Source organism: Anomaloglossus baeobatrachus, chromosome 8 (assembly GCF_048569485.1).
Source record: "Anomaloglossus baeobatrachus isolate aAnoBae1 chromosome 8, aAnoBae1.hap1, whole genome shotgun sequence".
Lineage (NCBI taxonomy): Eukaryota > Metazoa > Chordata > Amphibia > Anura > Aromobatidae > Anomaloglossus > Anomaloglossus baeobatrachus.
In genome coordinates this window covers 255025384-255050975 of record NC_134360.1, presented here as the reverse complement: position 1 = coordinate 255050975, position 25592 = coordinate 255025384, and the positions used below count along the sequence as shown (strand labels likewise).

At 46.6% G+C, this 25592-nt stretch overlaps 2 protein-coding genes across 3 annotated transcripts in view; one reads left to right on the top strand and one right to left on the bottom strand.

Annotated features, from left to right (window-relative positions):
• Positions 1-2889: 2889 nt before the first annotated feature.
• On the top strand, positions 2890-14471 carry NPHS2 (NPHS2 stomatin family member, podocin). Its single transcript, XM_075321209.1, is given in 9 exon segments — positions 2890-3023; positions 3025-3277; positions 7229-7332; positions 8177-8249; positions 9109-9191; positions 9833-10036; positions 12008-12063; positions 13523-13601; positions 13685-14471. Coding segments are annotated over 9 exon segments (1245 nt in total). The 5' UTR covers positions 2890-2906; the 3' UTR covers positions 13961-14471.
• Positions 14472-22981: 8510 nt separating this feature from the next.
• The window catches only part of AXDND1 (axonemal dynein light chain domain containing 1), a 141004-nt gene continuing 138393 nt past the window's right edge, over positions 22982-25592 (bottom strand). For both annotated transcript variants that reach the window (XM_075321207.1, XM_075321208.1), the window contains exon 24: positions 22982-24765. In XM_075321207.1, the coding sequence (XP_075177322.1) occupies positions 24668-24765 (98 nt within the window). In that variant the 3' untranslated portion in view covers positions 22982-24667. The remainder of the gene's footprint in view (positions 24766-25592) is intronic.

The window sequence follows — 25592 nt, the reverse complement described above, 5'->3', positions numbered from 1 at the left end:
AGGAATAAGTCATGTTTAGTCCTTTATATTGACCACATATGTATTTATACATATACAGTCATGGCCAAAAGTTTTGAGAATGACACAAATGCTATTTTCACATGATCTGTTGCCCTCTGGGTTTTAATTGTGTTTGTCTGATGTTTACGTCACATACAGAAATATAATTGCAATCATATTATGAGACCAGAAGCTTCTATTGACAGTTAGAATGAGTTAATGCAGCAAGTCAATATTTGCAGTGTTGCCCCTTCTTCAGGACCTCTGCAATTCTCCCCGGCATGCTGTCAATCACCTTCTGGAGCAAATCCTGACTGATCGCTGTCCATTCTTGCATAAGCAATGCTTGCATTTTGCCAGAATTTGTTGGTTTTTGTTTGTCCACCCGTCTCTTGATGATTGCCCACAAGTTCTCAATGGGATTAAGATCTGGGGAGTTTCCAGGCCATGGACCCAGAATCTCTATGTTTTGTTCCATGAGCCATTTAGTGATCGCCTTTGCTTTATGGCAAGGTGCTCCATCATGCTGGGAAAGGCATTGTTGGGGCCAAACTGCTCTTGGACAGTTGGGAGAAGTTGCTCTTGGAGGACATTGTGGTGCCATTCTTTATTCATGGCTGTGTTTTTAGGCCAGACTGTGAGTGGTGCGATTCCCTTGGCTGAGAAGCAACCCCACACATGAATGGTTTCAGGAGGCTTAACAGTTGGCATGAGACAAGACTGGTGGTAGCGCTCACCTCTTCTTCTCCTAATAAGCTGTTTCCAGATGCCCCAAACAATCGAAAAGGGGATTCATCTGAGAAAATGACTTTCCCCCAGTCCTCAGCAGTCCACTCCCTGTACCTTCTGCAGAATATCAGTCGGTCCCTGATGTTTTTTCTGGAGAGAAGTGGCTTCTTTGCTGCCCTCCTTGAAACCAGGCCTTTCTCAGAGTCTCCGCATCACAGTGCGTGCAGAAGCACTCACACCAGCCTGCTGCCATTGCTGCGCTAGCTCGCCACTGCTGCTAGTCCCATCCCGCATCTGAAACAGGTTTAAGATACGGGTCCTGGCTTTTGCTGGTCCTTCTTGGGCGTCCTGGAGCCTTTTTGGCAGCAATGGAAGCTCTCTCCTTGAAGTTCTTGATGATCCGATAGATTGTTGACTGAGGTGCAATCTTTGTAGCTGCGATACTCTTCCCTGTTAGGCCATTTTTGTGCAGAGCAATAATGGCTGCACGTGTTTCTTTAGAGACAACCATGGTTAACTGAAGAGAAACAATGATACCAAGCACCAGCCTCCTTTTAAAGTGTCCAGTGGTGTCATTCTTACTTAATCGTGACTGATCGCCAGCCCTGTCCTCATCAACACCCACACCTGTGTTACTGGAACAATCACTAAAACAATGTTAGCTGCTCCTTTTAAGGCAGGAATGCAATGATGTTGAAATGTGTTTTGGGGGTTAAAGTTCATTTTCTTAGCCAATATTGACTTTGCAAGTAATTGCTGTTAAGCTGATCACTCTTTATGACATTCTGGAGTATATGCAAATGCCATTAGAAAAACTTAAGCAGTAGACTTTGTAAAAATTAATATTTGTAGCATTCTCAAAACTTTTGGCCATGACTGTAAATAAGATCTCCTCTAAGACAACTTTTTTTTTTCTTTAAGCTAAACATATCTAACCTTTTCAACCTCTCATCATATACGGGCGGCCTCCATTACTCATCATACTGGCGGCCTCCATTACTCATCATACTGGCGGCCTCCATTACTCATCATACGGGCGGCCTCCATTACTCATCATACTGGCGGCCTCCATTACTCATCATACTGGCGGCCTCCATTACTCATCATACTGGCGGCCTCCATTACTCATCATACGGGCGGCCTCCATTACTCATCATACTGGCGGCCTCCATTACTCATCATACGGGCGGCCTCCATTACTCATCATACGGGCGGCCTCCATTACTCATCATACGGGCGGCCTCCATTACTCATCATACGGGCGGTCTCCATTACTCATACGGGCGGTCTCCATTACTCATCATACGGGCGGTCTCCATTACTCATCATACGGGCGGTCTCCATTACTCATCATACGGGCGGTCTCCATTACTCATCATACGGGCGGTCTCCATTACTCATCATATGGGCGGTCTCCATTACTCATCATATGGGCGGTCTCCATTACTCATCATACGGGCGGCCTCCATTACTCATCATATGGGCGGTCTCCATTCCTTAATCTAGTTGACGCCTTTGAACTGACTCTAACTTCTGAATATCCATTTTAAAATGTGGAGCCCAAAACTGGATCCCATATTCCAGATGTGGCCTTACAAGTGATTTATAGAGGGGTAACAATACATTGGGATCCTGGGATCTAATCTCTCTTTTTATACACCCTAGAATCTTGTTTGCTTTAGCAGCTGCTGCCTGACATTGATGCTGCTGCTCAGCTTATTTGCAATGAGAATACCCCGCTCTTTCTCCTCTTCTGTATTACGTTTTATGTTGGTGGCACAAACTGATTCTGCAGAAAACAAGCAGTGAAAAAAAGGAAAAACACAATTGGCTTCTTTTGGATGCTACGATGTGGAAACCTAACACACGTGTGAACATAAACTTAAACTGCTCATCCACAGAAGACTCCAGGCTCGGTCGTGGATTTCTGCCGCGGATTTTTCTACAAATCTCAGTCCGATTTATCCATCATTCCTAAGGACTGCGTCTTTTGTATGGGCTGTCTGAAATAATTGGCTTTGCCGACTAGTATGAACCCCCCCCCCCAAAAAAAAACCCCAAACAACATATACAGTACAATGTAACATAGTGATAAAATCTATATAATTTACAAGATGTTTCCAGAACAGGGTTTATAACCTGTTTATTACAGCAGAAGAGAGCATCGTGTATGATGAATGAGGACGACACACACCGGAATGTGGAATGTCATAGACATTAATTACTTTCCGTCTTCGGACGCGTCCCACCTGTCGGCATCACATAAGTACAGTGTCCAGCCCCTCACTAATCATCACAGCCATGACCGAGAGGAGGTCTCGCAGTTCTTCCAGAGAGGCCCCTCCGAAACAGAAGGACTCCGCTGGCCATGGGTCGAAAAGGGAAAAGAAAGGAAATCAAAGCTCAGGAAGATCCAGAAGCGAGAGGGGCAGAGAACCCCCAAAGAACGCCGCTAAGGTATCCGCTGTGGTGGACGTGGACAACGTGGTGGCTTCAGACGAGGAGACAGAAATTATGGCTCTTCTGGAGGGAGAGCAGAAGGATGAAGGTAAGGATTATTTATAAGGAATAAAGGCAGGATGGCTGTACACAGCACTGTATGGAGAGTCACATATAGCGGTCACTACACAGCCCTGTGCTGACAGTCACAGCGGTTCTTCAAGGGAACCAACCACCAGGATTTTGCTATATAAAGTAAAGGCAGTGCCATCCTGGCGCTCGGGTGCTGGATCCAGGCATTCCTGTTGTTGAGGGATCCGATGTTTGGTTGGTGAAATATGTTTAATCAAAGTTGCAGAAATGCACTATACTTTGATTGACGTGTGCATCGGGGTGGGGGGGCCTTTGTGGGTCGGGTCCACTGTGTATATTCCTCATTCTGCGTCTGGTATTTCATGTCCCCTTTTCTTTATATAAATATCACGCCACGCTGCTACTGCTGCTGTTGGCGGCACATGTGCATTGCCACAGTAATTCCGTCTTCATTAAAATGGTGCTAGAGTCCACGCTTGCGCAGACCGCGATCTCCGGCGCCATTTTATTGAAAACATTGAGAGATGACTATGAGCGTCAGGGACTTGTGCGCAGATGTAAAAAAAAAATTAATAATAATCTGCGCACGTGCTAATTCCGCTTATAGTCTTCTCCACAGTATCTTCAATCAAATGGCTCCGGAGATCACGGCATGTGCGGACTCCGGCGCCTTTTTAATGAAGACATAATTTGCTTGTTTTCTTGTGTGTTTCTGTATTACTGCTCCATGCAGGATGATGATGTAGATGCAGTCACAGTGTGTGGTACGGCTAATCCGGTATGTACCGATACAATCCATACATTTAACAGCAGTACAAGTATCTTCTAATTACCAGGTTTCTAAGTAAATATATTTCTAAAGTTTCTATTGACGTAAATTTCTCAACCAGATATCGATATTAACCCATCCAATCCACACAGGCAAAGAAATCAAACCATAGCTGTCCATAAACTTAGCAATGTGTAATAATGTGAAATGATACAAGTATTGAAGACAAGAAGAGGGAAAGGTCCAAAAGGCCATGGAAATGACACCAGCTGAACTCTATCAGTATTTAGAAAGGAATCCTGCCACTTACTGAAAAATATCAGCTGGTTCAATTTATGGCTTATAAAAAGGTGTCTCCTTACCAAGGTGCCACACAAGAAACATCTCATGATGGGTAGAACCAGGGAGCTGTCTCAAGATCTTTGCAACCTTATTGTTGCAAAACACACTGATGACATCATTGGTTACAGAAGACTAGCTACTGAAGGTGACAGTGAGCGCTGTTGGGGCCATAATCCAGAAGTGGAAAGAACATAATATCACCATAAAGCGGCCACAACCAGGTTTTCCCCTCAAGATTTCGGACATAGAAGTGAAAATAATTATCTGAATGGTTGCCCAAGAGCCAAGGACCAGCCATGGAGATCTACAGAAAGCCCTGGAATTAGAAAATCCAACTGTTTCAAAGAAAGCAGTAATGCGCTCACCCTCCAGGGCCTGTATGCACGCTCCTGTATGTATGCACGCTCCTGTGTGCACGCTCCTGTGTGCACGCTCCTGTATGTACGCTCCTGTGTGCATGCTCCTGTATATACCGCTCCTGTGTGCACGCTCCTGTATGTACCGCTCCTGTATGCACGCTCCTGTATGTACCGCTCCTGTATGTACCGCTCCTGTATGTACCGCTCCTGTGTGTACCGCTCCTGTGTGTACCGCTCCTGTGTGTACCGCTCCTGTGTGTACCGCTCCTGTGTGTACCGCTCCTGTGTGTACCGCTCCTGTGTGTACCGCTCCTGTGTGTACCGCTCCTGTGTGTACCGCTCCTGTATGTACCGCTCCTGTATGCACGCTCCTGTATGTACCGCTTTTGTATGTACCGCTCCTGTATGTACCGCTCCTGTATGTACCGCTCCTGTATGTACCGCTCCTGTATGTACCGCTCCTGTATGCACGCTCCTGTATGTACCGCTCCTGTATGTACCGCTCCTGTATGCACGCTCCTGTGTGTACCGCTCCTGTATGTAACGCTCCTGTATGTAACGCTCCTGTATGCACGCTCCTGTATGTACCGCTCCTGTATGTACCGCTCCTGTATGTACCGCTCCTGTATGTACCGCTCCTGTATGCACGCTCCTGTGTGTACCGCTCCTGTATGTACCGCTCCTGTATGTACCGCTCCTGTATGCACGCTCCTGTGTGTACCGCTCCTGTATGTACCGCTCCTGTATGTACCGCTCCTGTATGCACGCTCCTGTATGCACGCTCCTGTATGTACCGCTCCTGTATGCACCGCTCCTGTATGTACCGCTCCTGTATGCACCGCTCCTGTATGCACCGCTCCTGTATGCACCGCTCCTGTATGTACCGCTCCTGTATGTACCGCTCCTGTATGTACCGCTCCTGTGTGCACGCTCCTGTATGTACCGCTCCTGTATGTACCGCTCCTGTATGTACCGCTCCTGTATGTACCGCTCCTGTATGCACGCTCCTGTGTGTACCGCTCCTGTATGTACCGCTCCTGTATGTACCGCTCCTGTATGCACGCTCCTGTATGCACCGCTCCTGTATGCACCGCTCCTGTATGCACCGCTCCTGTATGCACCGCTCCTGTATGCACCGCTCCTGTATGCACCGCTCCTGTATGCACCGCTCCTGTATGCATCGCTCCTGTATGCACCGCTCCTGTATGTACCGCTCCTGTGTGCACGCTCCTGTATGTATCGCTCCTGTATGTACCGCTCCTGTATGTACCGCTCCTGTGTGCACGCTCCTGTATGCACGCTCCTGTGTGTACCGCTCCTGTATGTACCGCTCCTGTATGTACCGCTCCTGTATGCACCGCTCCTGTATGTACCCGCTCCTGTATGCACCGCTCCTGTATGCACCGCTCCTGTGTGCACGCTCCTGTGTGCACGCTCCTGTGTGCACGCTCCTGTGTGCACGCTCCTGTGTGCACGCTCCTGTGTGCACGCTCCTGTGCACGTTCACCACTCAAGACCACATTGCTGAACAAAAAGCAGGTTCAAGCGAGTTTAAAGTTTGCTCAACACCATTTAGGGGAGCCTGTGAAATACTAGGAAAATATAGTCTGTTCAGATGAAAGCAAAATTTAACTTTTTGGATGTCAAGGTACTGCAAACCATGCCACAAACACCAAACACACAGTGATCTTTGGAGGTGGGAACATCCTGGTGTGGGGCTGATTTTCAGCAGACGGCGCTGGCAAACTTCATATAATTGAAGGACGGATGAATGGGTAAATGTACCGAGACATTCCTGATAAATCTGCTGCTATCTGCCAGGATGATGATGAAACGAGGGTCGATATTTCAGCAAGAAAATGATCCCAAACACACGGAAAATGAGACTCTCAGTTTCAGAGAAAATAAAGCTCCTAGAATGGCCGAGCCGATGACCGGAGCTGATAGAAAATGTATGGAAGGAACTAAAGCTCAGAGCTCATAGGAGCCAGGACCTGCAGGATGTGAGGAGTGTTTGTCTGGAAGAATGGGCCAAAATCACAGCTGAGCAATGCAGGCGACTAGTTTCTCCATGCAGGAGGCGTCTTGAAGCCTCATTAACAATGGCTTTTGTACAAAGTATTAAATAAATTTCAGTAAGTGTGTCCAATATTTTTTCCCTGTTCATTTCTCATTATTAAACGTCACAAAATTTCTGGACATCTATGGTTCGATTTCTCTGCCTGTGGTGATTGGATGGGTGGCTACAAACATCTGGTGAGAAAGTCATGTCAATAGCAGCTTCAGAAATATATTTACCTAGAAAATTGGTGACGTGTTCAATATTTCACCCAATGTATGTTTTATTTATTATATATATATATATATATATATATATATATATATATATATATATATATATATATATATATATATAATAAATATGTACGTGTATATGTACAGTATATAATATATATTTTGCCACTTTCACACCTCCAGTGTCATTGTGTATTTCCAGCTGTGACGTCCCCTGGTCTCGGGCTGTGTGAGGTGCTGCTCACGTTCTGCGCGGTGCTGCTCGTCATCCTCACCCTGCCTCTCTCCATCTGGTTTTGCTTTAAGGTGAGATTAGAGGCCATGGTGATGGTTGGTTCTACGTCTTTTCACATTTCATCATTCAACATAATTGTATCACATCATCTATGACTCCTTCCTATCCTGTAATGAAAATGTATAATATCGGCTGCGGTCACTTGTTGCACCAGGGACTTTTTTACGTAGCCATCTTATGGCTGTTATTAGGCCGTGTGCACATGCTGCATTTTTTCATGCGTTTTTTTTTCTTGCAGATTTTAATCAATACGGCAAGGAAAAACGCATCCCAGCAAAGTCTGAGAATCCTGACTTGCTGTTCACATGTTGCAGATTTTTTTCCTTGCAGATTTTGGTGCAGAAAAAAGAAGCAGCGTGTCAACTGTTTCTGCATTTTTTTCCTGCGGATATAATCCAGTATGGTGCTCGTACTCGATCACTACAATGGATCCTACCTGTCACTGCTGCACTCGCAACGCTGACACTTCGCCTCATGCACCATGCATCCGGCATGGTCTGTGAGGCGATCCATAGCTCAGTAACCCGGAGTCGTCATGGTGATGACTCAAGGTTGCCATGGCAGTGATCAGGTCCTGTGATCGCATTACAAGACCTGATTGCCGGGGAGAGGTAAATGGTTCCTCTCCCTGCCTTCTGAATGCTGTGATCATATTGATTGCAGCATTCAAGCGGTTAAACTACCGGTAGCGGCGCGGGCACTGCTCCTGACAGAGCCGGGTCCTGGCTGCGATCTCAGGGGTACATCGCCAGAACCCCTGCATTCGCAATGACTAGAAAAACAAATGGAAAAACGCATGGAGACATTTATTACCCCGGTGTGATTAACATTATACCCTTTATCTGCCCCCTGCAGATCTTGAGAGAATATGAGCGTGCAGTTATATTTCGGCTGGGACGCTTGGTGCAAGGACGGGCTAGAGGACCTGGTAATAAAACCTTATTTACTATATATACATTGTATCACTACCTATTTTTACAGTATGTATTGTGTGTATATTTCTTGGCGTTCCCATACAGAATATATTGGGGTGGCCAGGAGTTTCCATGTAGAAGAGAAACAGTAAAAGGATTGTCCGGACAAAAACTTATTGATGACCTCTCTGTACGGGGTCCGACTCCCGACACCTACCACAATGATGGCAGCTGTCGTACAGCCCCCGGCAGCAGCTATGCATTAAGCGTGGCACTTTAGAGCTCTATTCAACATGTTTATATCCGGCGGCCGCCAGAGCAAATAATGGCTGATAGGAGGGAATGCCACATGCCTGACCGCCATTATCTGATATGGGTGACCGGAGTACCCTCTGGGTAGGCCATCAATATATTGTGCTTGGACAGCCCCTTTAAGGGCATGTATCTGTACACAAGGCTTGCATATTCTTTATGCACATCATTGATGGGAATTCCACAGGTTGGATAATAACAACAAGGCATCGTTTTAAAAGAAAAAAACAAACACATTAAGGAGATTCAGTCAGCACAGAATGACTGTTCAAACCAAGTACAGACACTCAGTGAATCATGACGGGGACAAACTTTCAAGTGCACCTTGTCACACTACATTTTTCATAACGTTTTCATAGTGTTTTTAAAGCTAATTTCTTGCAAAAAGTATAAAAAAAACTGTATTTCATCAACAATCATAACTTTGTGTAGTTTTATTCAGTGATACGTGTATCCATGTCCCTTGATATTATGAAAAAACTTTTGACAAGTGTAATATAATGAAATATACCTTATAATTTCCTAGTAATATAAGCGGGTGACGCCGACTTTTGTTCCCAGGGATCTTCTTTTATCTCCCCATGTTGGACAAGTTTACCAAGCTAGATTTCCGTATAAAGACTTTTGAGGTTCCTTTTCACCAGGTAAGTCTATGTTTGCACTCTGCTTTTGCTAGCTGTTACAGGGAGGTTTTTGCAGGCGTTGCCGACTGTCATGGCTGCGTCCTGATCTGTGGAAACTCCAGATTCTTGCACTTCGCCTGCTAACTTCTGACGTTTATGATTAGTGCGGGAAGAATCGTGCATCGACTCAGACCTGTAGTTCCTCGGCCGGCTACCAAGAGTTAATCTCTGCTTGTCTGCTTGTCTATCTCCTTTATTCAAATGCTATTGGAGAACCAGTCATATGCTCTCTCCTCCTATTTATGCTGGTTGGACTGTTCTTCTAGTGCCAGCTATAGCTTGTCTGTACTGGTCTGGAAAGGTGGATTTATCTAGGCTTACTGGTGGTGGTTTGTGTTATTGTTGTGAGCGGTTGTGGTGTTCTCTTGTTGTCCTTCTTGTTGCTTTCCCCTTTAGTTTCTTGGCTATGATGAAGTCCATTGGGTTTCGGCAGTGGTCGCATTTTACTGGTAGAATAGTTTGTTTTGCTGCAATTTTTCTTATTTTTTTGGCTCCATCAATGCAAATCTGAACCTTTTGAGGGTAGAAAACTGCATTTTTGGGCCCCTTGTTTTTTTCCTATCAAACCATTTGACTGATTTTTTATTTTTCTCCTTTATTAGATTGTCACTAAAGATCTGGTTACGTTGGAGGTGGATGCAATTTGTTACTATCGCTTAGAGAACGCTGCTCTGTTCCTGACCAGTGTGAGCAGTATCTCCAGTGCCCTGCGGCTGCTCATCCAGAGCACCACGAAGCGACTCCTGGCACACAGGGCCTTCATAGAGATCTTACTGGAAAGAAGAAGCATCGGGGAGGAGGTAAAGGTGAGAAGATCCTCTATAGCCTGTACTAGACACAAGAAAAAGAGCTCTGCATTAACACATGCGCACACCGAGAATAGATAAGGCAATCATTTTACATATTTAATATCAAAAACATTTTATTACAATAAATGCCAAATGATAAACACAAACAATGTCTCAGACTCGCCCCTGACGAAGCCTCTGTGCGCGGCGACACGTGTAGGGTCTTCTCTACCTCCACCCTCAGGTGTATTTGGGTTTTCCTGTAGCCGCTTGTGTCTCTGAATTTCCTTCCCTGGCGCTCGCAGGCTCTTATTACTTGGCCTGTGTGCGCTGCCTCGGGCGCAGCATTATCTGGCTCTGGGCTTACCCTCTACTATCTGTATTGTTGCTCTCTACCGCACCATATAGCGTACCCACCGAGTCCTCCTGGTGGATTTCTGCCTTTGATTAGTGCACCTATCATGCACAGGAGTGTGCAGAATTTATTGACGGTGGCTTTTATACCCTGGCCCTCTATTTTAACTCTGGTCTTCCAGTTTTTGTCTTCAGGCTATTGTGGTTTGTTATTCTTGATATACAATTGCATGGCTTATTGGGGCAGTTACTCTATTGGGGACTTGATCCACTTGGGGGGCATTTTATTTTTTTTCTAATTTAAATGTTTTTATCATTGTTTGTGGTTGGCATTTATTGTAATAAAATGTTTTTGATATTAAATATGTAAAATTGTTGCCTTTATTCTCGGTGTGCACATGTGTATTTTTACATTCTACACAGCAGCCTAGGCTCTTATATACAGCATGTTAGAATGCTGTATATAAGAGCCCACTGGTGGGGGCCGCAGCTTATAGGGGACAAATCTGGTGACAGGATCCCTTTAAAAGCACCAATTATCACCTCCATCATCTTCCATACCCTCTTGCACCATCCTATATAAGTATAATGCAAACTGTGTATTACCTGACAGAGCCCCTGATGTAAAGGCCTGAATACAATGGATGCCTTTGCATCTTCCCGGTACATACTGCACAAACTGTACAAAACGAAAAACATTTCTACAGAAATCTCACATTATGCCTAAGGCCCTGTGCCCACGGGACTCTGTACCTGCGGATTTTGCAGCGGAAAACCTGCGGATATATCTGGATTTTCTAGCTAAATCTGCAGGTTTCAGCAAGTACAGACACTGCCCATGTTATCTTATGGGACATGGGGAATGCTGTGTCCATGCTGCGGTATGTGCGGCTGCGGAATATGCTGCGGATGTCCCGCACCCGCATGTAACTGCATGTCAATTATTCCTGCGGATTTACCTGTGCAATTCCTGGCCCTCCGCTATGGAGATAGAGGCCGGGACTTCCGCAGGTAAGTCGCACGAATGTCCGCAGGTTTCCCGCAGATATTTCGCTGGAATACCGCAGCAATGTATAGCTGCAGATTCCAGGGAGCTGCTGCGGGAAACCTGCGGACATACCTGCAGATATATCCACGGGTACATAGCCTGACAGTGCAGCTTACTATTCAGGATATTTTCTTTCCTCTTATTCCTATTGGAAAATTTCATTTAAAAGCAGAAATAGAATTTAGTGGCGTTGATAATTAAGAGTATTCCCATCACCTGGATCCTATTCCAATATGTAGTAGGTGAAATAATAATATTACCAAAACTTCCAATTAGAAATGTAGTATAGTTCTTCTGATATAGCCGTGTCTCGTACCTCATGTGCAGGGCATTGTACGTATGTATCCATGGTTACAACTGTCACTATATGAGTAGACATGGATATCTTAAGCTGCACTGCCCTGCACATGAGGTAAGAGACACGGCTTATATCAGGAGAACTATACTACATTTCTAAGATGATGATGATGATGGTGATGATGATGATGGTGATTATTGGGATAGGATATTGGAGATGACAATACCCCTTTAATAATAATGTAAATTTAAATATCTTGAGGGTAAATAATGATTGTCCCTCTTCGCAGGTGGCGCTGGATGCTGTTACATGTCGTTGGGGCATCAAAGTGGAGAGAACAGAAATGTAAGTGCGAGCGAAGGAAACAAACGGACATAAGGGAACAGAAATAAATGTTAAGACTTACCGACGCTCGCAGAATACAGTAAATCCTTGGTGCTTTTATTTGTTTACACCAAGTTTTTTAATGCTTTGTGATTAGCCTCCACAATTAAGGCGGCTTTCACACTACTTTGTTTAACATGCGTCCTGAAAGTTTTTTTAACGCAAAAATGGATCCAGTGCAAATGCATTTTCATTTCAATGCATTTGCAGTCGTTTGTGTGCGTTATAGTCAGGATCCAGCGGCTTTCAGTTTTTTTACTTTTTTCAAAAACGATACTTGTAGCGTTTTTGAGCTGCGTCCAAATACTGCAAATTGCTGGATCCTGACTAAACAGCCTGCAAACGCATGTGAACGCTGGCATGCTGATGGACAGGATCCTGCTTGCTCTACTGAGCATGCCCAGAAACCAGCCTCGCGTGATCAGTCTCTCTCTCCCCCCCTCCCTCTCTGCCCCCCCTCCCCCGCCTGAGAGCTGTGGACACTCATAACCAAGGTAAATATCGGGTAACCAAGCAAGTTACCCGATGTTTACCTTGGTTACGTGTGCAGGGAGCAGGCAGCCCAGCTCCTAGCAGCTGCGGATGCTCGTAACCAAGGTAAATATCGGGTATCCAAGCAAGTTACCCAATGTTTACCTTGGTTACGTGTGCAGGGAGCAGGCAGCCCAGCTCCTAGCAGCTGCGGATGCTCGTAACCAAGGTAAATATCGGGTATCCAAGCAAGTTACCCAATGTTTACCTTGGTTACGAGCCTCTGCAGCTGTCAGAAGCCGGCTCCCAATCTGTCATGTTCAGTTCCACTGACTCCCGATCACATGACTCCAATGCCCGCCCCTAAACATCCAGTTACAGAATCCTGCAAAATAACACATGCGTTTGCATGCGTTTTTCTTTGTAAAAGCAGGATCTGCTTTTACAGCAACAAAACGTTCATGACGCATGCTAAAAAAACGTAGTGTGAAAGCCGCCTAAGGTGTATTGAGCGACACTGCACCTATCTAGACGGATTCTGGCCGGGAACATGTATATCGCATACTCGCGGCCACGTGCCGCCGGTCACGTCTCTGACACCGGAGAATCCTTACAGTGTGCGCTTATTTGAGAATCCACGCGTTTGCGGTCATATAGAGTAACTGCAGACTTTTGGATTTAGACTGGACAGACTCTTAATTTTTTTTCTTTCAATTACAGAAATTCAATAAATAAATGTTCTCTTTATTCGATAATTAGTCCACACAAATATCCAAAACTGGAAAAATGTGTCTGATCTTTTATCAGATGATGCCCATGAATTGAGCGCTTGGTTTCTTTATATCTTTGTGAAACCAATGTTTTGGTTTTTTTTATACTTTGCTATTTTGCAGCATTATCTATAATATTATTTCCTATAATATTGTGACATTTTTGCTCCTCTCTTTAGTAAAGATATTAACCTTCCTGAAGAGGTTAAGCAAACACTGGCCGCAGAAGCCGAAGCACAAAGACACGCCAAAGTAAAGGTGAGGATAGCGATCGAGAATTATATGTACACTTTATATATGGAATAATTAGTTATTAAATTCTATATTTATTTTCTGGACAGGTTCTTGCTGCCGAATGTGAGAAAACCGTGTCTGAGTCCCTTAAACTTGCAGCAGAGAGTTTGTCGGGGTCCCCCACAGCAGTGCAGCTCCGGTATCTGCACACCTTACAGTGTATGACATCCGAAAAACCCGCCACCTTCCTTCTACCTTTTCCGTTTGACCTCATGAACCTCAATTTTCTGCCAAACTTGCAGCCAAATAATGTGAAGACAAACTTGCCTAAATCTGACACCGAAGCAGATCAGGATACCAAGAAGGACTCGCCAATGCTGTAAATATACAGTGTGTCCACCCAGTCCAGATGTGCATTGCAGCTGACGGTGGCCACTAATGAGCGCCATATGCGTGACCAGCATTCAATGTTTGGGGGGGTCATGGGTTTTCAGATCATAGCATTTCTGTGCAAGGTGTCGATTCGTATTGAATTGATGATTTCCTACAACTTTGTAATTCACTTTTTTTCGCTATCTCGTTCCGTTTTCGAGATAAAAATGCTAACTCCGTTGTTTTCCACCAGGTGGCGCTGTAGGTGGTTTCATTGCGTAGCGCATGGCTACTTTACTATACCTAGACACCACTTCTATGCCTATAGCTGCCGCCGTTCTCAAGTTAATGGCGGTGGACAGGATATGGGTGGACACACTGTATATAGGTGCGGTGTATACAGGATATGGGTGGACACACTGTATATAGGTGCGGTGTATACAGGATATGGGTGGACACACTGTATATAGGTGCGGTGTATACAGGATATGGGTGGACACACTGTATATAGGTGCGGTGTATACAGGATATGGGGGGACACACTGTATATAGGTGCGGTGTATACAGGATATGGGTGGACACACTGTATATAGGTGCGGTGTATACAGGGTATGGGTGGACACACTGTATATAGGTGCGGTGTATACAGGATATGGGTGGACACACTGTATATAGGTGCGGTGTATACAGGATATGGGTGGACACACTGTATATAGGAGCGGTGTATACAGGATATGGGTGGACACACTGTATATAGGTGCGGTGTATACAGGATATGGGTGGACACACTGTATATAGGTGCGATGTATACAGGATATGGGTGGACACACTGTATATAGGTGCGGTGTATACAGGATATGGGTGGACACACTGTATATAGGTGCGGTGTATACAGGATATGGGTGGACACACTGTATATAGGAGCGGTGTATACAGGATATGGGTGGACACACTGTATATAGGTGCGGTGTATACAGGATATGGGTGGACACACTGTATATAGGTGCGGTGTATACAGGGTATGGGTGGACACACTGTATATAGGTGCGGTGTATACAGGAGATGGGTGGACACACTGTATATAGGTGCAGTGTATACAGGATATGGGTGGACACGCTGTATATAGGTGCAGTGTATACAGGATATGGGTGGACACGCTGTATATAGGGGCAGTGTATACAGGATATGGGTGGACACACTGTATAGAGGTGCGTAGTATACAGGATATGGGTGGACACGCTGTATATAGGTGCAGTGTATACAGGATATGGGTGGACACGCTGTATATAGGGGTGGCGTATACAGGATATGGGTGGACACACTGCATATAGGTGCGGTGTATACAGGATATGGGTGGACACACTGTATATAGGTGCGGTGTATACAGGATATGGGTGGACACACTGTATATAGGTGCGGTGTATACAGGAGATGGGTGGACACACTGTATATAGGTGCAGTGTATACAGGATATGGGTGGACACGCTGTATATAGGTGCAGTGTATACAGGATATGGGTGGACACGCTGTATATAGGGGCAGTGTATACAGGATATGGGTGGACACACTGTATAGAGGTGCGTAGTATACAGGATATGGGTGGACACGCTGTATATAGGTGCAGTGTATACAGGATATGGGTGGACACGCTGTATATAGGGGTGGCGTATACAGGATATGGGTGGACACACTGCATATAGGTGCGGTGTATACAGGATATGGGTAGACACACTGTATATAGGTGCGGTGTATACAGGATATGGGTGGACACACTGTATATAGGTGCGGTGTATACAGGATATGGGTGGACACACTGTATATAGGTGCGGTGTATACAGGATATGGGTGGACACACTGCATATAGGTGCGGTGTATACAGGATATGGGTGGACACACTGTATATAGGTGCGGTGTATACAGGATATGGGTGGACACACTGTATATAGGTGTGGTGTATACAGGATATGGGTGGACACGCTGTATATAGGGGTGGGGTATACAGGATATGGGTGGACACACTGCATATAGGTGCGGTGTATACAGGATATGGGTGGACACACTGTATATAGGTGCGGTGTATACAGGATATGGGTGGACACACTGTATATAGGTGCGGTATATACAGGATATGGGTGGACACACTGCATATAGGTGCGGTGTATACAGGATATGGGTGGACACACTGTATATAGGAGTGGTGTATACAGGATAGGGGTGGACACACTGTATAGGAAGATGTACAGAAATGAAAACAGACAACAGCGGAGGCGCTGAAATGATTTCGGCTTATGCAGAGTATTGATAAATCTTCCACAAGTTGTGGAAACATCTTATGTCTCTTTTAAAATTAAATTATTCATATATAGAAACGCTCATCAATCTATACGTATGTGTTATACTGCGATTGTGACGGGATGTAATGTGACCCTATTGGATTTTTAATGTATACACACTTCAGGAAAAAGTCTGATTGCAGAAACTTTCGGTGAAAGGCTCGACCTGCTCGATCACGTAATAAAGTTGCTGCATTTTATACTTTACTACTTGCTGCTTTCACATTCTTAGTAAAAAGGAACTTGTCTGTCTTCAGCTGAACGCTGGAGCGAGATCAAAGACGCCTCATACCTTAGTGAAGGCAAACATCGCTGAAACGCCATTTGTATTACCAGCGCTAATAGCAAGCAAACTGCTCGGTAAGGGATGACCGTGTCATGGATATTACTAAGGTGCAGACGTTTGCATAATACAGTGATTAAGCTTCATTACATAACTTTATTAAATCTCAATATATCGTATACTAGAAGGTGGCCCGATTCTACGCATCGGGTATTCTAGAATTTACGTATTGTGTAGTTCATGTATGATTATTGTTATATATATATATATATATATATATATATATATATATATATATATATATATATATATATATAGAGAGATGTTGTTGTCTGTAGTTACCAAGTGTTTGTGTAGGCGCTGTACATGTTCTGGGTGTTGTCTGGGTGTGACGGGGGGTGAGAGCGGTGTTGTATGTGTGTTGCGTGTGTTGCGTTGTTTGTGGAGCGCTGTGTGTCTGTAGCGTTGTGTGTGTGTTGCGCGGTTTGTGTGTGTGTGGTGTGTTTTGGGGGGAGGTATGTTTTGAGCAATGTGTGTGTTGTGCGGTATGTGCGTATATTTGTGTGTGCCGCGGTGTTTGTGTGTGCAGCGTTGTCTGTGTGTGCAGCGTTGTCTGTATGTGTGGGTGTCTGTGTAGGGCAGTTGTTTGTGGTTCCCAGTGTGTGTGTGTGTGTGTGGTGTGTTGTGCAGTGCGCGCGCGTGTGTGTGTGTGTGTGTGTGTGTGTGTGTGTGTGTGTGCATCAGCCTCTCTTCTCTCAGCCTACCTCTCCCAGCCTCCCTCCTCCCAGCCTCCCTCAGCATCAGCCTCCCTCTCCCAGCCTCCCTAGCATCAGCCTCCGCCAGCATCAGCCTCTCTCCTTCCAGCCTCCTCCAGCATCAGCCTCCCTCTCCCAGCCTTCCCAGGATCAGCCTCTCTCCTCCCAGCCTCCGTCTTCCCAGCCTTCCCCAGCATCAGCTTTCCCCTCCCAGCCTCCCTCAGCATCAGCCTTCCCCAGCATCAGCCTCTCTTCTCCCAGCCTCAGCCTCTCTCCTTCCAGCCTCCCCCAGCATCAGCCTCTCTCCTTCCAGCTTCCCTCAGCATCAGCCTCCCCTTCCCAGCCTTCCCCAGGATCAGCCTCTCTCCTCCCAGCCTCCTTCCTCCCAGCCTCCCTCAGCATCAGCCTTCTGCTCCCAGTCTCCCCCAGCATCAGCCTCCCCATGCATCAGCCTCCACCAGCATCAGCCTCTCTCCTTCCAGCCTCCCCCAGCATCAGCCTCCCCTTCCCAGCCTTCCCCAGGATCAGCCTCTCTCCTCCCAGCCTCCTTCCTCCCAGCCTCCCTCTCCCAGCCTCCCTCAGCATCAGCCTTCCGCTCCCAGTCTCCCCCAGCATCAGCCTCCCCAAGCATCAGCCTCCACCAGCATCAGCCTCTCTCCTTCCAGCCTCCCCCAGCATCAGCCTCTCTCCTTCCAGCCTCCCTCAGCATCAGCCTCCCGTTCCCAGTCTTCCCCAGGATCAGCCTCTCTCCTCCCAGCCTCCTTCCTCCCAGCCTCCCTCAGCATCAGCCTTCCCCTCCCAGTCTCCCCCAGCATCAGCCTCCCCAAGCATCAGCCTCCACCAGCATTAGCCTCTCTCCTTCCAGCCTCCCCCAGCATCAGCCTCCCCATGCATCAGCCTCTCTCCTTCCAGCCTCTCTCCTTCCAGCCTCCCCCAGCATCAGCCTCCCCTTCCCAGCCTTCCCCAGGATCAGCCTCTCTCCTCCCAGCCTCCTTCCTCCCAGCCTCCCTCTCCCAGCCTCCCTCAGCATCAGCCTTCCGCTCCCAGCCTCCCCAAGCATCAGCCTCCACCAGCATCAGCCTCCCTCGTCCCAGCCTCCCCCACCATCAGCCTCTCTCCTCCCAGCCTTCCCCATGATCAGCCTCTCTGCTCCCAGCCTCCTCCAGCACGCCGTGCTCCTCTGCCGACACTCACACACCCGATCGCATCCACTCACACACACACCCGATCGCATCCACTCACACACACCCGATCGCATCCACTCACACACACCCGATCGCATCCACTCACACACACCCGATCGCATCCACTCACACACACCCGATCGCATCCACTCACACACACACAGACACTGACGATATCGCACATACGCGCTTATACTCACAACATCCGGGGATATCACATGCTTCTGGCCATGTGATCCTCCGGCAGGTCCTGGAAGATCACAACAGCACAGTATCGAGGCCGAGAAGCAAGCGATATCCCAGGATGTTGTGAGTATGTGGATGCGATGTGATGTGTGTGTGAGGTGTGTGTGAGGGTGAGTGTGATCTGATGTGTGTATGTGTGTGTGTGTGCTGTTATGTGTCTGTATTTTCCGGCGCTGCAGGACCTTGATGTGTGGATGCGATGTGATGTGTGTGTGATGTGTGTGTGAGGTGTGTGTGAGAGTGAGTGTGAGCCGCTGTACACTGTTAACTATGATACACATCGGGTAAGGGACCTTAGTTACCCGATGTGTATAATGGTTACCAGCTTTCACGGCCTCCGTGAAGATCCCAGCATCGCAAGGTTATGTCTGGCGCTGCTGGGATCCTGACGGAGCCGGTGTAGAAGCAAGCGATATCCCAGCATGTTGTGATGTGTGAGGTGTGTGTGAGAGTGAGTGTGATCTGATGTGTGTGTACTCACCTGGGAATCGGGGCTCCGTGTCAGTTGGGCCAGAGCGAGCGTGGATTGCGTGAGGGGGGCGGGGCCTGCAGAGAGCCGGGGCGAGAGGCCAATCCGTGTGGGGGGGCGGGGCCATGGCGAGCCCAGCGGCCAATCAGCTTTGTGTCACCGTAAGGACACAATTTCGGAGCATGACAGACAGACAGATAGACAGATAGACAGACAGACAGACAGACAGACAGAATAAGGCAATTATATATATAGATTTCATGGAGTGTTAGAGGGTGGAAAAACCTTTTTTTTTTCAGGACATAAAAAGATGAAGGGGGTGAAACTTTTTTTTTCTTTTCTATGCTCACAAAAAAACTGATAAATTGGACAAAACTCTTAATGAAACTCGGATGACACTAATGAAATATACAGCTGCACTCTGCAGTGTTAATGTATGCAAACATTGAATATAGGAATCTGGACATGCATTACTGCTAAGCAAAAAAATGTAAAAATTGAGACAGCGCATAAAAAAGGCTAGTTTTATGTGAGCCCAGCAGCCAGCGTCAAGGCGTATCTCATTTTTCCTAACTACATGCCTCTACCTGCGCAGAAAATTCTACAATTTTATGAGCCTGCAGGAACCTGCTAATAGAAAAATTAAAAATCGCTTTAAGCTGGTGGGAAGGAGAAGGCATGACCCTATAATTGAAAGTCAAAAATTCCAGCGCCAGCAATAATAAAATAGAAAAAGCGTTTCAAGCAAAGAAAAGCTCTTAATCATGAACAATTTGCTCTTCACCTGTGAGCCAGACCAGGTCATCTGAGCACCGCACCCGCTATTTTCTTCCAGTGAGCTGTATTATGCTTCTCTTATGACCCTATAATCTCAGAGTGCAGCTGTCTATTTGTAAGAGTATATGTCATGTTCAGTGTGCACATGTTCCCATTTGTCTGTTAGTGTATTCCCCCCTTTTACAATAACTTATTCTTATTCCTTCCTACACTAAAGGCCGCTTTATACATAGCGACCTCGCTAGCGATGTCACTAGTGAAAGCACCTGCCCCCGTCGTTTGTGCGTCACGGGCAAATCGCTACCCGTGGCGCACAATATCGCTGGTACGCGTCACACTAACTTACCTTACAAACGACGGCGCTGTGGCCGCCGAACAACCTCTTCTTTAATGGGGCGGTTCATTTGGCGTCACAGCGACGTCACCCAGTAGAAGACCAATAGAAGCGGAGGGGCGGAGAGGAGCCGCAGGATCGTCACTCCCACCTTGTTGCCGGTGGACGCAGGTAAGCTGCAGGTCGTCGTTCCCGGGGTGTCAAATGTAGCGATGTGTGCTTCCTCAGGAACGACGAACAACCTGCGACCAGAACGAGCAACGATATTTGGGAAATGAACGACGTGTCATCGATGTGGTGAGTATTTTTCATCATTAGCGGTCGCTCGTAAGTGTCACACGCAATGACGTCGCTAACGAGGCCGGATGTGCGTCACGAATTCCGTGACCCCAACGATATCTCATTAGCGACGTCGCTGCGTGTAACACGGCCTTTAGGATCTATTCCCAAGGGTCCATTTCTCTGTTATTACTACTGCTTTGCTACTACTTTATCTGGTGTATTCCATACACACGCAAACTTCCAATGCTGTTATCGTAAAATATGTGTTTATTTACAAACAATACTATCTTAAATTCACAATATAATATTGGCACATCAATACATACATCAATCAATATTATAAGCATGTACTAAATTACAATACAGAAAACCACCAGTAAATAATACCGTCACTAATACACCATGAAACCCACAATTACCAAATAATATACCACCCACATTGGCTAAAACACTCACCCCACTACAGCCCACCCAACACTAACACTATCGCTGTATGGTTACAGGTAAAGTACAGAGCGTTTGATGCTCGGTCATCCTTCATGTTGATCCCAGAACCAAGAGGCAAGAAGCTTCAAGAGGCAAACAGGGTCCAAAGAGGATGTGAGGTCGGCTTATATAGGGGCCTGGGAACAAGTTTAATTTCAACCTATCATTGGCTGAAGATGTGATGTCACGGGGGCGTGTGCAAAAATATGTGATGTCACGGGGGCGTGTGCAAAAATGTGATGTCACGGGGGCGTGTGCAAAAATGTGATGTCACGGGGCGTGTGAATTGGCGGGTGTTGTAGACTCCTCCCATCCTGGCTGAGACTAAAAAACGTAAATTCAAGCACATGGTCTCTTTGTTTACCTCCAGCACAATATATTATAGACCAACACTTCACCTCTACAGTTAGGAAGTACCTTCTGCCTAAACACTCCTTCCCAGCAGCGTAAGGTAATTTTTAATTTTCTATTAGCAGGTTCTTGCTCATGCATAAAATTGTACGCTTTTCAGCCCTGGTAGAGGCATTTGGGCAGGGACCCAGCAAAGAGATACGCCTTGACGCTGGCTGCTGGGGTCATGTAAATCTCGCCATTTTTATGACACAAGTGTCTCAATTTTTAAATGTATTTCCTTTGCAGTAATGCATGTCGAGATTCCTATATTCAATGTTTGCATGCCTCAGTGTCCCAGAGTGCAGCTGTATATTTGTTAGAGTATATTTATTTATATATTTGTTTAGTTTGCACCTGTTCACATTTATCTGTCAGGAAGGGGCATCCGTTTTCTCATTTTAGACACTAATGAAAATCACTGATGAGACTCAGTCCGCTTTTCGCCCATGTGAAAAAGAAAAATCTGATGTATGAATGAGCTCTAAACTGGGAGGAGTACATTGGACCCCCGCTACCAGAATGAAGAGGCCACATCGCTTCAATGTGGCTTGTTCCAACATGCAGCTGTGTCTGGCAATGCAGATCAGTCTCATTCATAGTAGCTTAGTTGCAGCACTGGGCAAAGTCACACATACACACATTTTGCACAGTCCGTGGTGTAGGAGCGTATGTGTGTGTGCGTGCGTGTGTGTGCGTGTGTTTGTGTTCAGCATTTGCTGTCCGTGTGCTATCCATGTGATGTCTGCATAGCTCATGGTCAGCATGTAATTGTATACTCCCCTGTCTCCGGCGCTGCTGCTGCTTCCGGGTCCACGGTGCAGTGAATATGCATGAGCATAATGAGCGGTCCCAGAAGCAAGTGACCACAGTGCTGAAGACAGGTGAGAATAGAAAAGCATTTTATTTCAAAGACATGTATTCTCCGGTACATGTCACACTGATGTCACACAGGTCACATCAGTGTGCAGGCCCTGCGACATCAGTGCTGCTGGAGAAAAACAGACATGTCGCTGTGTAGAGCACACTAACATGCGTGTGCTCCAAAAAGACACACGTCCGTGTGAAAACACGGACATTTGTGCAGACCCATTGATTTTAATGGGTCCACATGTGTTCATGTCACCGGTACATGTAAGAACGGACATCACACGTACCGAAAACACGGACATGTGAAGGAGGCCTAAGGAATAGCTATGCTTGGATAACTTTATAGGAATGGACACTTAGGGGTCCTTTGCACGCTGCGACATCACTAGCATCGGCTAGCGATGCCGAGCGCGATAGTCCCCGCCCCCGTCGCACATGTGATATCTTGTGATAGCTGCCGTAGTGAACATTATCGCTACGGCAGCTTCACATGCACTTACCTGCCCTGCGACGTTGCTCTGGCCGACGACCCGCCTCCTTCCTAAGGGGGCGGGTCGTGCAGCGTCACAGCGACGTCACACGGCAGGCGGCCAATAGAAGCGGAGGGGTGGAGATGAGCGGGATGTAAACATCCCGCCCACCTCCTTCCTTCCGCATAGCCGGTGGAGGCAGGTAAGGAGATGTTCCTCGCTCCTGCGGCTTCATACACAGTGATGTGTTCTGCCGCAGGAACGAGGAACAACATCGTATCTCCTATTGGTGCGACATTATGAAAATGACAAAGATCACTGATTTTCAACGCTTTTGCGATCGTTTATCGGCGCATCTAGGCTTTACACGTTGTGACGTCGTTACTGGCGCCGGATGTGCGTCACATTCGATTTGACCCCAACGATATCGTAGTAGCAATGTCGCTACGTGCAAAGTACCCCTTAGTTTTAATGATTGTGAGGATCTGGCAGTCGGATCCAACCAATCACATGTGGCGTGAATGAGCCCTTAGTCTGTGGACGCAGCCGCTGCGGGATACTATGCACCGTGTAACATGGATGACGGAGCCTGACTTCTTCTATTCTTGCATCCGATCAGATGACTGTACATCATGTATTGAGGTTATGCCATAATTAATAGGAATACCCATTTAAAAGCCTCAAAAAGAACTTTTCATCAGCCCATTTACTAGGTAAAATAATGGCTTTTTAATCCATTTCTTAGTAAAGTTGTTTTCAAAATCAATCTTCATTCATTGTGAAGCTGAACCCCTCGTGCTTTCCACTGTTGCATGATCTTCTACAGATTATGTACAAATTATTCCAACCCCCACTTCAAATTGTATAAATATTCTGCTGTTTGCATTGAACCATAAACCTGCATCAATCAAGTAGAAGCAAATGTAAGGAACTTGTAACAGATCCTATCAGAAACGTCTCCCATCTCCACTTAGAGCCACGTTTTAACCCTTCCTCTGCTTCCTGAACTTTTTATCCACAAAAACAAAAATATAAAAAAAAGCTGCTGGAATTCATCTTTGTCAAAGCAAAATAAACTGCAGCCGCCTCCTTCTTCAAATCCCACCAAAGACTTTCTATAGTCAAGTCAGGTGCCTGACCGCCGCTGCAGAATCCTCCAGGATTTCTTCAGAAATTTTGCCCTGCGATGTGGATGAAGCGGATGACGTCAACTACATCGCCGGGTAAAATCTCGCACCTGCCCTGAGAACTCGCCAGTTCGCGCAGGCGCGCCTATGTTTTCAGCTCTGCTCGCAATAGGGCAGAGGGAAGTGTACCTGCGCGAGTCGGGAATGTGTCTGCGCAGACGCGAGATTTTGCCCGCCTATGTGGAAGGCGTCCAAGGTGTTAATCAGCACAAGAGGACGGTGAAAAGAGGCAATTACAGACAATTTACATACGTGGCGGGAGATTTTATAAAGATATTTGTGGGGTCTACAGGGGCGTCAGGGGGTAACGTGCACCTTTATAGAGTGCAGCACAGGCGCTGCGTAAGGTGCTAGTTTGAGTTTAGAAGGCCAGAATCTGGTGACAGGTTCCCTGTAATCAATGATCAGTGCAAACAGGTAATGTTATTACACAGGATAAAGGATCATTGCAATATTCCTGAATTCTGCTGAACAAGCTCTGATAATACACAGCGGGGCGCGGAGTCCAGGCACGTTCCACAGCGGGGCGCGGAGTCCAGGCACGTTCCACAGCGGGGCGCGGAGTCCAGGCACGTTCCACAGCGGGGCGCGGAGTCCAGGCACGTTCCACAGCGGGGCGTCCACACCCACTGATGCCACCCGACCACTTCTGTCATTTATGGTGCTTTGCTTTGCTTGATTTGGGCCTCTTTTTTGCGGGTACGGGGAGACTTAGTTGTTCGCTTTTCACTTCAGCATGAGCGGGCGTTTCTATAAAGAAGAACATATAGACATGTTATGTATACCAGGGAATACATCACAGTCAGGTACATTATATCTATACAGAATGAGGAATATACACAGGATTTTTGGGATTGTGTATATTGGAGTTTGGGTTTTGTGACCCGTCAATGAACAGTAATGTCAGAACAGCTGACAGGGCCTGACATGTCACCTAATGCTATTATCCTGCAGACAAAGGGTTAATCTGCAGGCTAATAGCATTGCAAAGTGGTCCAGCCGCCTTATTGAAAGCACAGATACAGGGAAAAAATGAACCTTATTCCTCCCTGGAGTCACCGGCTTTAAAAGCACTACCTACACAGAATGACTGTTCAAACCAAGCACAGGCAGCACCATGTTGTGGCCAGTCAGTTAAGTGCTTGTTTTCCATCTATCGACGCCTTTCTCTGGCTCTATGACGCCGGAGCTGTCAATCAAAGAAGAGTGACAGGTGAAAATAGAGATAAAACAAGTAGGTGGAAAGACGCACCTAAATGCTTGGCTGCGCAAAGATGCACCGAGTACCTGTACTTGGTTTGAACAGTCATTCTGAGCTGACTGTCACTTTTAAGTCATAAGTGCGTGCCCCGAGCGGCTACAGTCATAGCATTGTTCAGCGGCAGCTGTAAATTCACCCCAGCAGTTTCATTAACAGCTGGTTCTGCACAGATGTCAATGTGTTGGGCAGAGGTTACAGCTGCCACCTTTGTGTACTCAGTGGTGACTGGCACGACTCTATGACTGAAAGCCAGCAGGTCTCAGGAAGAATACAGTTCGTTTTCTCCCTGCAGCCGCACTTCTAGTGAGATGGTTCG